This window comes from Archocentrus centrarchus, chromosome 13 (assembly GCF_007364275.1).
Source record: "Archocentrus centrarchus isolate MPI-CPG fArcCen1 chromosome 13, fArcCen1, whole genome shotgun sequence".
Classification (NCBI taxonomy): domain Eukaryota; kingdom Metazoa; phylum Chordata; class Actinopteri; order Cichliformes; family Cichlidae; genus Archocentrus; species Archocentrus centrarchus.
The window spans coordinates 9,722,861-9,736,556 of record NC_044358.1 but is presented as its reverse complement, the minus strand read 5'-3'; the positions used below and the strand labels follow the sequence as shown (position 1 = coordinate 9,736,556).

At 39.5% G+C, this 13,696-nt stretch overlaps 1 protein-coding gene across 2 annotated transcripts in view; it reads left to right on the top strand.

Moving 5' to 3' along the window:
- rnaset2l (ribonuclease T2, like) overlaps positions 1-13,696 on the top strand; it is a 21,533-nt gene extending 7,837 nt beyond the window's left edge. For both annotated transcript variants that reach the window (XM_030744693.1, XM_030744694.1), the window contains 4 exons: positions 618-731; positions 1,294-1,342; positions 3,529-3,603; positions 13,366-13,696. In XM_030744693.1, the coding sequence (XP_030600553.1) occupies positions 618-731; positions 1,294-1,342; positions 3,529-3,603; positions 13,366-13,560 (433 nt within the window). In that variant the 3' untranslated portion in view covers positions 13,561-13,696. The remainder of the gene's footprint in view (positions 1-617; positions 732-1,293; positions 1,343-3,528; positions 3,604-13,365) is intronic.

Below are 13,696 nucleotides of genomic sequence, written 5' to 3'. Positions count from 1 at the left end.
ACCACACTCAAGTTCAAAACTGACATTTGGAAGGAAAGGAAATTATAATTCATAAGAGGAAATAAGATGGGAAATGAAAGGAGGAAGTACAAGGAAAGAAAGTCACAAACAAAAAGAATTTGGGAAGGAAACGGGGGCAAGGCAAGGTTTATTAAAGGAAGGAAAAATCTGAGGAACTCCGAGGAGGGTAAAGGAAGCAAAAGACAAGTGTGAGGAAGGAAATTACCAAAGAACCAAGGCAATAAAGGAAGGAAATAAGGACATACAGAAGGAAGGAAATGAAGAGGTAGAAAAGATCGGAAATATGAGGAAGGAACGGAAGCAGATTACAACTTAATAAGGAAGGGAGGGTACAGGACGGTAAATAGAAATGATTTAAGGAATGAAAGGAGGAGGGACAGAAGCAGATTGAAGCTAAGGTGGCAAAGCCCATGAATGGACATTAAAAACAAATTGATGACATCACAATGGTGATGCCCACCTGTCCTAAACATACACTGACCTCATTATCAGAAACTCTGCTCACATCCACCACTGGAAAGGAGACATATGACAGGAGATTACGGTTCTAATGTTCTTCTTAAAGTCTGAAACTGTCCGTGTGTTTTGTGTTGCAGGAGGGAAGAGTGGAGGAAACACGGAGCGTGTGCGGGATGCGTTGAAGGACTGAACTCTCCCCTGAGATACTTCCAGATCTGCGTGAAACTGCGAGGACAGTTCGACATCCACAGGCGAGTTCAGCACTGATGAAGCTCTTCTTCAAACTGTGAAACCAAAGCTGGGGCTCAAACATCTGGGCCCTGGGAACATTTAAAGGAGCGGAAACGTTCCAAGGATCCACATGTAATCCTCATGAATCACACTGTAATAAACACTTCTGAATTTAAATTATTCCGATCATGTTCCACTGGCTGAATTATTGTCAGAGAGCTCTAATTGTAGTTACATCACAATTGTACACGAGTTTCTGCTGGCCACATGATGATGTGGGGTGAGTGATGAGTGTTTTACTGACACTAATGACTCACATTTGAATTTATGAACTTTAAAATGAGGCAGCACAATGTTTTAGATACAAAAGGGAATAAGCAGTTAAGGATGGAGGGACCGGAAAAGAATGAGGTAAAGACGATAATGAGGAGGTAGGAAGTAGGAATAGGATGGAGGGAAGCTCAGCGCTCCCTGTCTTTAAGATTTCCAGCCAGTAATTTTGAGAAGCTGAGCTGTGGAGGGCTGCTGATGTGGACTCCATCAGAGGAAACAAACGCTGATGTTTTATTTGTGTGTCTGCAGATTGCTGGAGGACGCCGGCATCACTCCGTCCTGTGAGCGACCCTACAAGGTAACAGTCAGTTTAACAAAGGTCTATTTATGAAGGTGACTTTTCATTTGATAAACCTACCCTGATCTTACATGATCATTTCCTCTGACATAAACATATTTTGTTCCCACACTTCATTCTCCATGTGCCAAATTCAAGTTCTGACTTTTTAAGTTCTCTCCAGGAAACATTAAACAGAGCACTGAAAAAAAAACAGTTTTATTTTCTCTGATCATTTTGTCAGTAAGGAGAAATAAGAAGACTGCAGACTGCTGTTCAAATAAGCTCTTTATGAGGGGCAGCCAATCAGAAAAAAGTTGACTTACAGGGGGGAGGAGCTAAACATCTTGTTTCAGATGGAGGATGAACTGAGGGGCTGCATCAAGGCCCAGGGTGAGAGAAAGAAGGATTATTTTGAACTGTGAATCATGCAAAGCCCCTCTAACAGAGTCCAGAATAAACACATGAAGCTGGAAATGAGCAAAACAGTTCAGCTTTAAGATTTCTTTCAATGGTTTTATTTGACTACCGTATTTTTCGGACTATGAGGCGCACTTAAAATCCTTACATTTTCTCAAAAATCGGCAGTGCGTCTTATAATCCGGTGCACCTTATGTATGAATTCTTGTTGCGCTTACTGACCTTGAACCAATTTTATGTGGTACACTGCCCTCAAAACTCTGTCAAAATGTTTTAGTGTGACTTTGGTAAGGGACGCTTAACAAATATCGACATTTTCCAGAGCGTGCAACGCGTATGACAGGTGGAGGGGGGGGGGTAACACCCAGCATACGCTTTTCAAAGAGTTGAGCGCTGCCGTCTGATCGCCGATGGCCGAGGAATCCACACCACTGCACCATTGCGTGGTCTGCAGCGATGTGGCCTCAGGTCTGGTAGATCAGTTCAAAGGCCTCATTGAATTCTCTAAAATAGTCCATCATCGATTCACAAAATGACTCTACTGACAATATTAGACAGGAACAAGCTGTGAGTGCAGCGCAGCAGGTGTGGAAAGCAGCCAAAGCCGCCGGAGATAAATTCAACAAGAAGTGGAAGCATTGTTCCAAAAATAGAAACCGTATGCAGTAAACCGCAGAAAACGATGATGGATTTTATTCTACATGTTCCTGGCCTATTTTAATCTATGCTGCCTCTATATTTGTGCATAATCTGGCAATCGGCGGCCGGCACTGTTGCCAAATTTGTGTAACAAAACTCGCTGTCGGCTGTCTCAAAAGTTGCTAAAGGACGAATCGAGGTCCAGGGCGTGTGCTGTCTTCCTCGGTGCCAAAGAGAGGTCCGGGCGATGCCACAGCGTACGAGCAGTACGAGTGCTGTATGTACACAAAACACGGTGACAGTAGAGTTTTCAGGTTTCCGGTGTTGAGTCAAAAAGGGATTTCCTTTTTTTTTTAATGTTTTTTCTTTGCTTATATCAGTAAATATACTGGTGCACAGCATTTATGAAGGGCTTATATATAAAATGAAGAAATTACTTGTTCTTACCCTCATTAATAAAGAATATATTGTAGTGTCTATTAAGACATTGAAGAAGATGGCGAGAGATTGCCAGCAAAAGTTGCCCTTTTATTAACAATTAAATGGTTGCTGTGTGCCGCAACCAAAACAAAACAGCAACAACAAAGAGACTGACTCAGATAATGACGAGAGGGAACCCGGCATGCTTGATGAAGATGAACAATTTGATGGATTTGTGGAAGATGAATGATTTAAAATGTGAGGGTATTTTTCTGTGTTTGTTACAACTGAACAATATTCTAAGTTATTGTGAATGAGATGAATAAAGTTCGACTTACCTGACACTTTTGTTTCGCTCTACATATGTTTTATCATGCGCCTTATAACCCGGTGCGCCTTATGGTCCGTAAAATACGGTAATAGTCTGAAAAAGTTGGACTGCAAATTTCATTTTGGGGAACAGGACAAAGTCACAAACACTTTCATGATGAAGCAGCCAGTTTCCTCCACAGCTCAGGCAGTTTGCAGCAAACCTCCAGTAAAACTCAGGTCACTTTGGCGACGTCATGAAGTGATGATCCTTCTCAGTCTTATTTTGAAAGTTTGGTGTTTCCTGTTTCCTTCCTCAGTGCTCAGGTTGATGTCATCCAGGTGTAGAATCTCCATCTGATCCACACAGTATCTGACCACATGAAATGGTGTGTGTGTGTGTGTGTGTGTGTGTTTAGGTTGAAGAAGTGCAAAATGTCCTTGCTCCACATCTGGGTGACAAAATGGAGATCCAGTGTGTCACAGATGACAAGGTCAGACCGTCTTCCTGTCTGTGATGTTACTGATGACTGAATGTGCTGCAGCTTCTGGTTTAGATCCTCAAACATGAGCTTATTAATTTTTTTCACTTTTGGCTGAACCCTTAAATGACATCATCTTGGATAGTTTCCAGGTTCAGGTCTTAAACCCAAAGACATTCAGCTTCAGACCACACATGATTAACATTAATAACAAATTTCCTTATTGTAATTCAGTCTGTGTGGAGATAAAACCATCCCAATCACTCTTACAAACCCTAGATCCAAAACAGACTGAAGCTAATACACTGGATTTATGATCGTTTACAAGCTAAGAGTGGAGCAAAAATTAATTAGCAGTAAAAGCAAAGCTAGCAAAGCTTTGAGTTATGATCACAGAGACCTCCATAAAGCAGTCAAGTTAAATAAAAAGCCAACCAAAGGCCTTCTCATGAACCCTTGTTTCTGCTTCCCACCAGCAAACTGGCTGAAGTCCTCAAATGTAACAGCCCCCCCCCCAGCCCCCTGCTAGTAAGAAACCCAGCAACAGCTCACCCTCATTATTCTGTGCATTACAACATCAAGGAGTGATGTAACAACAAAGGCGCTAAAGGGAAGTGTCAGAAAACTGGATGCACCAGTGTGTCAACTGTATCCTCAATGCCATGAGCCTAGCTAATGTTCGGCCTGCTGCCACGTTGGTTCTTGGGAGCCTCACATGACCATATTTGGAAACAGGGTGGAGTGCTTAGGTAAAGCTAGCTGGCTCAGTTAGCAAGCTGCAACCATAGCCTGTATGTCAGCATCACACAGACACAGATACGTGCTAATTAGTGACAGACTAAAAAAAATCCCAGAATTTCACTTAGTAAAACTGGAGCTCCGCCTTCTTGGACGATCGGTTACTCCAATGAAGCCACAGCAGTTGGTCAGATGATTGTATTAAAAATGCTCCAAAAGGTTCCAACAGCACAAACACGGCCCACAGGTCCAGTTCAGAGACTCCAGTTAGCTGAGATGAAGCCTAGCTGACAGCTAGCAGCTACAGCCGCCTGTGTCACCATCCGCCTGTCGGTCAAAGAGACCACGCCCCTAATAATGCAAACTTTAAGCCTGAATAGAATTTAAATATTTGTGATGAAGGGAAAAATTATCTACAGAGACCAAAGCAGTTTTGTATCAGGCTGTAAACATGTTTGTTTCTGCTGTAAGGTTTTAGCATGGGGGTGTGTGGGGACTGACTCCCTGCAGAGCCTCTGATTGCAGGTTTTGGTTCTTGCAGCTCTTTAGCTCAGTTGATAAAACTAGCTTTGTTTTCTCCTGAGGTCACACGCTGATGTGCAAATGTATGGAGAAAAAATTGACTCAAAATATCTGTGTGTCTGTAATGCTGGATTTGTAATTTTTTGTAAGTTGTAAATAACGTTGTGTGCGTAACTTCTGGTACTTGTAAATGTGTGTTCAAATAAAAATACAAATATTAAGAAATTACGAATACAAAATAAAAGTATGCATACAAACCGTTAAATAAAAGTACACGAATCACCTGATGAAGCATGAAATATGTCTCAAAAAACTTTGTGCACTCGTAACCTGATTTGTACGTAACTGTCGTTTTGTCTGTGCGTATCAGGTGATTCGTGTATTTGTATTTAACGGTTTGTATGCGTACTTTTATTTTGAGTCAGTTTTCTCTCCATACTAATGCTTCAAACTCAGAGAGCTTTTGCAGCAGATCTGAACGTGAGAGAAGATTTCAGACCCATACATTTCACACCAGCATATTTCTATCAGCGCTCTTCTGTGGTAGATGGCGACCAGCCCTCATGGATATAATCATAATAGCATCAATCATACATCTCATGAGGCTGGCGATGACCTCCAGTTTCTCCACTAAAGCCAATTGGCTACAGGTCAGTTTGCTCAGAAAACACAGAATCAGTGTTTGAGCTCTGGATGACACCAAGGTTTTCTTCCTTCCAAAAAATATGATTTACATCCTCCCCTTAAGCATTTTGCTGAAAAATAATAATGAAAACAGTTTAAATTAGAGATTATAGGCTGACCATTAAATGGCCTCAGTTTTTAGGAGGTGGTGTTGAGATGTTGGTGCCAGTAATTTTGCAGGACTTTTATATTATCACTTTATAAACATGAATAGGTCTTCCAATGGGACAGTTTGCAGATAAAAATCTATACAGATCATTTACTGGATTCTTGACTGCATGACAGTATTTCCTCTGGAATTGAGACATTAAAGGCAGGGCTGTTCACAACATCTGGTTTTCTCTGGGAGCAAAGGAGTCTTTGTGTGAGACATTATCAGGAAAGTTTGACCGTCATTTTGGAGAAAATCAGACCAACTCAGCACAAAGTCAGAAAAATGAAGGTGGATAAAAGATGTGATGTCATCCATTAGATTTTCATTTTAAGCGCTTACATTTTCATCGCTGCCGTGTTGGATTATTGGAGCCAGAAGTGACCATGGAGTGACCATGATGATGCTTGCTGCTGCCTGATTTATATGAAAACTGAATTTGTTCTGTGCACGCATGAAAAAGGGATTCTTCCTGTCCCTTCCTTTCATAGTAAAAGTCAAACACTGAGTTACTGCTGTGCATAAAGTTGCTTACAGAAGTGCATCAAAGCAATTTACTACAAATTTTAGGATTAAAATAAAACCTTATGGTTGATCATTTTCACGCATTTCACTTTGGGACCTATTTTAGTCTCTATTTTATAAATGACTTCTCCAAGAAATCTATCTGTATGCTGATGATGCCGTCATTTATACACATGCTCCCTCTGTAGTGCAGAAAGTGTAAGTGCAGACTGCTCTGCTGCATTTAAATGTTTACAAAGTTTATGAGGCCCACAGAGGCTTGACAAGTTTAGCATTTTTCCATCTAATGATAAATCAGTTGAACTGGTGCACGGATACACATTAAAAATCTTGTTAGGAGGCTTAAAGTGAGGATTAGTTTTTACTTTAGGAATGAATCTTGTTTTTCTTATACCCCTCTCTGTCCCAGTACCTATAATTCGTAGCCATGCTCCTCTTAATATTAGCTAATTGGAAAAGCTAATTGGATTTAATCTGTCCTACATCATATACTAACAATCTGCTTTCTATTTGAAAACTGACACAATCTGCAAATGTGTCATTTTTAAATCAATATATATATAAATATACCCACATTTTATGTGATCTGATTGTAGTATTCTGGGCCACAATGAGGAAAAGGGAAACCTAAAAAAGAAAAATAATTAAATTTCCTTTTCAGTAAGAGCGTTTTTACTTCTATCTACTTTCTATTTTGATTTTTTTCCACCTTGTATAAGTTTATTGTATTTAAATTTAGACACCCTCTAGTGCAGTCTAGCAACAAACCAAACAAAGGAAAAATAAAAATAAAATTAATTTATCATGCTTGTTGTATTGTTATGGACAAAATCTTTAATCAAAGTGTGGTAACGTTTGGGGTCAGGGGTCATATTCACAACACCATCCCTTCTTGAGCTTACGTACTCTTACTCAGTTCACTGCAGAATTATTGTCTGTGGTCTTCTAGTTGAATTCAAGGTGTTTCTCTTCTTAGACCAAATTATAGGAAAAAAACAATAATTAGTGTTACAAGAAACAGAAGCTGATTATACTCCTGAGACCACAAAATCCCGGCCCCCTTTAGGGGTACCATAGTTATGGTGAACTACAATCCATGCACGATAAACAAATATGAAAGTGATTATGAGTCTGACTACTAAAAATAGCATAACTGGAATAGAAACATTGTAATTCACTGCACTGATAAAAATGATTCTGTGGTGAAGTAAATCTAACATAACTGAATCTGTGAAATCAACAATAAAAAAATCAAGTTAGTATCTTTACACAAATATACATAGTAATGAGGTCAAAAACATTTGTTCAAGATACAAGACATTGTAAGTTTTTTCAGAAAATAAATTGTTCAAGTAATAGGAGCCAATCTTTTTAAGTTCATCCACACAACAAAAAATAATCTTATCTTTACTGCGTTTCATCTGCGTTGTTCATTTGGTATAGATCCTTTTCACATGACGTTACACAACTTCCGTTTGGCCTCGATGCTGGGGATCTTTACTTCCTGTGGATGGAGTTTACACAGTCTAATACATTTGCCACAAATACGGTTTTAGGATATACTATGACATGCAGACAACACGTTCAAAACCGGACAAAGGCTACAAATTCTTCATTGAACGTCATGGAGGTACGTGGTTTTGTCTTTTTCTACCTATTAATTAATATGCTAGGATAGCATTAGTCAATTTGTTAGCTAGCTAACATTACGTGACCTTTCTGCTTTGCAAATAGAACGTCTTTAGGCTCTAATCTTGATCAGGTCCTTATAGTATAGACCAGGGTTGCAACATGGTTGCAACATTTTATATATATATAAACACACACACACACACACACACACACACACACACACACACACACACATATATATATATATGAGCCCCCAGCTATTTAAAGATGGTAATGCATTTCTAAGATAAACATAAGAGTGAATAGTAGGTATTGCTTTCCATATATGCCCTGTATATTATCTTTGCCAATTTATGATATTTACTATTAAAATTTTCAGCAGCTTAAACTAACTATTAAAAGAGTTATTTTGCATTACAAATATGTACAGGGAGGTGATTAGTGTGACTGTCATAGTATGAAAGGTCACATGACATAATGAAATCTATGTGGAAATTGATATATCTCACTTTGCAGGTCCTCTTCCAGATCCTCACATCATGGCCAGCAGGGAAAACACGTCTATTGCCAGGGATTTGCAAGTTGCTGCATGGACTTGAAGGGGATGAGGAGCTGATCCTCTCAGTGAGACAGAGGCTCCATCATTTCTATCATGACATCTGCATGGATGTCTTCTTAAGTTGTAAACCCTGAGGAATGTAGGTTAATATTGAAATGTAATTGATATGCCTTTCATAAATACATTTTCTCTGCCAATGCAAAATTGACTTAAATTGTGTATGTACTTCACACACACACACACACACATAGTTTTTTCTTTTTTTTAACAATCATTGCTCCATGTACAGTGTTTAATAGAATTATTAAATTTGATGTTCCCTCTGTTCTATCCGTGGAAGCCACTTTAATCTCAGTTCTTTTATTTAGCTTGTATTTTGTATAATATCTTTTTTTTATACATGCTGTTTTTATTTGCTGTAGTATGTGTTTCTAATCTGAAACGGAAAAAAGATCCTGATGGCTTGGAAGCCTTTCTTCCTTTTGTTTGTTACCCCTCTTTTTGCTTTCATACTACACATCTTTGTCAATTAGTCTGGCACTTCTAGGGGAGACAACATTTCTGTTTTTTTGGTGTGTTGTTCACATATTTGCATATTCAAAATAAAACAAGTGGCTCAAAAAAGTGATAATTTCTGACATGAGAAATGCTTTTTTCCCCCAATATCACTCCTTTGCTTATGAAGTTTTTGTCATTATCAGGCATGCAATTCAGATAAGATTGAATACATGTTCAATATGAAATGCTACTTTAAAAACTCTCATTTTGTTAGGAATAGTAAAATAGTGAATAGAATAAAATATATAAACGGAGAGCATCCACACACACGAGCGCCTGTTCTCGCACACTCGCACACACACATATCACACATGAACGCACATACTCACACACCACACGATACAGAACTTCAGAACAGCTGATATAATCTTCTCATGTACTTAAACTCGACTGCTAAGCAAAGAATAAAACACCACCATCCATTTTCCAAAGAAATGTTCTGTTATCACTGATTAGGTCACCAGGCTCCAGCATCTCTCTGAGACACACACACATGAACACGGAGACACAGAAACACATTCCAGTATTCATCAGTTTCTCTCTGGATCATTGTTATAGACGTTTTCTTCCCCATGTGAACTGATTTTGAGATTATTTACCAAATTTTCTTATCTTCTGTTGCCAGAACTGTAAATCTAATAATCAACATCAGCTTTAACCTAATTAAAATGTCCTGTCCTTTTCATTTTGCTCTCGGCTTAACATCTGTGCTTGGACTTCACACTAAAATAATTTTACATCACCGATTATTTTGAAGATTTCACCCTCTTTTTAATTGGAGCCCATTTTCTACACCCAGTGTTGTCAGTCAGTCAGTCCTCACCACAAACTGCAACAACAAAAACAATGCTAACAAGGTACCAGCGCTTATATTTTCTCCTTTTTAGGGATTTTATTTTATTACAAAAACTTTTCTTCTCTTCATTCTCTTTATTTCTCTTTATTCGTCTTCACAGGGGCCTGCTTTTGCAGTTCATTCTGAAACAAGCGACTGCAGAACCCAGTTTGCTTGCTTTTATGTTTTTGAGAATAAATTGAGGGGCCTCGAAACCTGCTTCCCTAAAGGCTTTTATGGGGGGGTCTGCTTTCTATGCAGTGTGATGGGAAATATCGGTTCCTCCAAACCGTAAAATGATTGCTTTTATATCTCAAACCAGACCGCCAGGACCTTTAAACCTATTGAACCCGACTGGGTTCCACCCGAGAGAAGGACGTTTTTTGGGGAGTTGATTGGACTCCCCCGGGACTCCCTCGTGCCTTTTTTTCTTTTACTCTTATTTCTTACTACTATTTAATCTTCAAATCTTTACTTCGTGTGACTGTATGTGTCGACTTACACCTCCTCCCTTTCTCCATCAGTGACCATTAAATTTGTATCAAAGTCAATATGCAGATGTTATAAGAAAAGGTCTCTGCTTACCTGTTAGATGGACGTGTCCTGGTCACTGACTGGAGTCTAGAAGTCGGCACTGGTCCGCAAGTGGGCGATTTGGCAGAATTTATTATCAAATTTTCCATCGTCTTTCCTGAAGAACTTCCTGATCACGTTGGGGGGGGGGGTGTCACCATTTGAAGGGACCAAACGTGCTTCCTGAATCACCCTGAGTCCCTGCGTGTTCGTCAGTTGGGAAAAATTCACTAGTCAGACGCTGGATCACAATCAAGGAGATGTTTAATAGACACACACATCAGATGAAGTGTCACAGAGTACTCTGGTTCAGAATTGTCGAAGCTGCCTAATACAATCAGTAAGTGCAGCTTCACACAAGTCTGACACTGCTCTCTGTCTTACTCCACTTTTTATACACAGGGTTCAACAACCCTGTTACAGTTATTGAAGCATGCAAGATGTTGCCTTGTACGGTGGGGGGTGTGTAGCATGCTTATCAGTTCCTTCTGTGCCCTTCGCTGTTGCCAGCTAACGTCCTCATCTGGGTCCTGCAGACACAAAACACACATTCTTCTCCAGTAACTCATCAGCATGATTTTCCTGCCTCTCTAATATGCAGTCTTATTTCTGTCTCCTGTGTAGTGTTATTTCAACACCTTCACCTTGTTGTGAAGATTAATGCTGTGATATGCTGCTTGATGCTATAGCTCTATTTAAATTGTTATATTTATGGTACGTCTGCTGTGCAGCTTATTTACACTCCTTCCTTCAGTACCTGTGATTGATGACAGGGTTACCCACACATCTGCTAGTGCCCAGTGATGTCAGTACGAGTAATCTAACTCAGTTACTTCTAAAATTAAGTAATCAGTAAAGTAACTAAGTTACTTTTTAAAGGAGCAATCAGTAATCCGATTACTTTTTCAAGGTAACTATGCCATCACTGCTCGTGACAAATGGATTTAGGATCTAAAAACTACTGGGTTAGGTATGGATAAAGATCAGAAAGCTTCATTTTCCGTGGTGACACGCCCCATAATTTACTGAGAGTCATGCTGATTGGCAGGTCGATGAACACGCTGAGCTGAGAGTGGGATGACTGGAGTGGGTTTGCCTTTAGGCGGCGCTGGAATCAGGGTTATTATAGTTAACGAAATGGAACGAAATAACGAAAACTGAAAATGAAAAAACATTTTCGTTAACTGAATAAATAAAAACTATAGTTTAAAGGAAAAAAATGGTAACTAAAACTGCATTGTGAGTTTACGAAACTAACTGAAATTATAGATAAAAATGGCCTTCGTTTTTGCGTTTGTCATTTATTTAAAAACTTTGTGGACTGATATGAAATCATTTTTTCTGTTCTACGAGTTTAAAGGAGACATATCATCCAAAATCCACTTTTTTTAGTCCTTAAATACATTTTTTTGTGTACATTGAGTGCGTAGGAGTGCAACAAATTGTAATTTCTTCTCTCCCGGTGCTGCGTAGATATGTTTATAATTTTTCTTTTTTTTGGGGGGGTGGGGTCACATTTTTCAGGCTGTTCAGTTTTCTGTATTCCCTGTTGCATTTTCTTTCCTCTTACGTCACAGTATCTGCTGTGGAACTGCTAAACAAGGACATGAACTTCCGGCTTACCGATTTCGTGAATCCGCCATTTTTTTCTGGCAGTGATTTTGTAGTCCAAGTTCAGTTATGCCGAAGTTGCAAGTAGACAAGTCAAAATATTCGGTTGTTGGTGTATTAACCCACACGATTCCTTACGTCACCCCCGGGCATCAGAGCCTCTCCGAAGTGCTTGTTTTTCTGCCGGTAGATAATCGTATCGCTGCTATCAAACTACAAAAATGGCTGAACGGGGTGGAGTGGAACGCTCCGCGACCTGGAGGGGGCGGGGCTTGAAATGTCTCATTCACATTTAAAGAGACCGCTCCAAAACGAGCTGCTCTGAGACGAGCCTCAGAAAAGGGGCAAAGAGGGGTCTGTGGAGCTATAATAAGGAGGAATCCAGACCAAAGCATTGCAGTTCTACTTATATCGACCACAAGTGTATGATTTACATATGAAAAGAAAGGATTTAAAAGCATGATATGTGCCCTTTAATCTACTGCACTGACGAAGGTTATTGTAGAGTTTACTGGGTTTTGAAGTTCATGTTTTTTTGATGTTCATGTGTGTGTCCTTAATATTACACACATTTAGCATGTAGTGCTGCTTTCATGTGAACAGTTGGTTGTTGAATGCGTTTCTTTAAATGGTAGTTTTTGTCGAGCTTTTATTACACAACAGTCACTCTTGCACCTCGCACCTGACAAAGTATGAAAAACTAAAACTAACGAAAACTAAACTAAAACTAAGCATCAAACCAAAAATAAAAAACAATAAAAATGAGCAAAACCACTTTGAAAACTAACTAAAACTAAACTATAATGTAAAATCCCAAACTTTTATAACCCTGTTTGGTATATGCTCCAGTGCTTTTAGGTGCAGGATTATTCTTCTCATATTTTTTTATTTTTATTTTATTGTTATACAAGTTGGATTCTTGTCTCCTTTCTTGATCAGTCCTTTTCTAAAGATTTCTATTCAAAGATGTCTTCACAGTGTTGTTAGTTAAAAAAAAGGGTTTTGTGCCTGATTGCTGAGGTATGATACACCTATTAAACTAGAGCTGGTTTGACTGATCATCATCAAGTTACCCTGAAACCTCATCCTAATAATCTGATTTTTAAATAAATTCTTATAGAACCAATCATTAAAAGAAAAAAAAGGTCTGCTGGCCCTCTGGTGGACATTAGAAGAACTGCAGTTGTCACTCCCACCTTGGGTCACTGTTGAGCCTCAGTTTGCTGCTCAGTTAGTATCGGCTATAAAGCACAGGTGTGAATGTGGGCGCACGTCAGCAGGTAGAGGTGCATACGTGATGTGTTAATCCCAGCTTAACAGTCTCAATGTAAGTTTTTTCTTGGGTAAAAGCAGCTGTGTCACAGTGTTTTCTGTCTCCTCCCTCAGGACAGAGAGCTGTGGTATCAGCTGAAGATCCGTCTGAATCGTAACCTCACCGTCGGCTGCAATCATCACCTCGATGCTGGTGCAGTCGCACCTGGCTCCAAGCCAATACCCTCCCCGGGGCACCCCTGCCCTCATCAGGTCCCCTTCTACTACTTCCCCATTAACCACAAGCAGCCACAGCGGCCCTGTGACTAACACCGCCACCACCACCACATCATCATCATCATCATCATCTCCAGCTCTGCTTTATCCCAGACTACCACAAGAAACGTGTTTAAAGAGCTTAAATGTAGAAAAATGCTGATTTGAATCAATAAACATTTGCTTCACA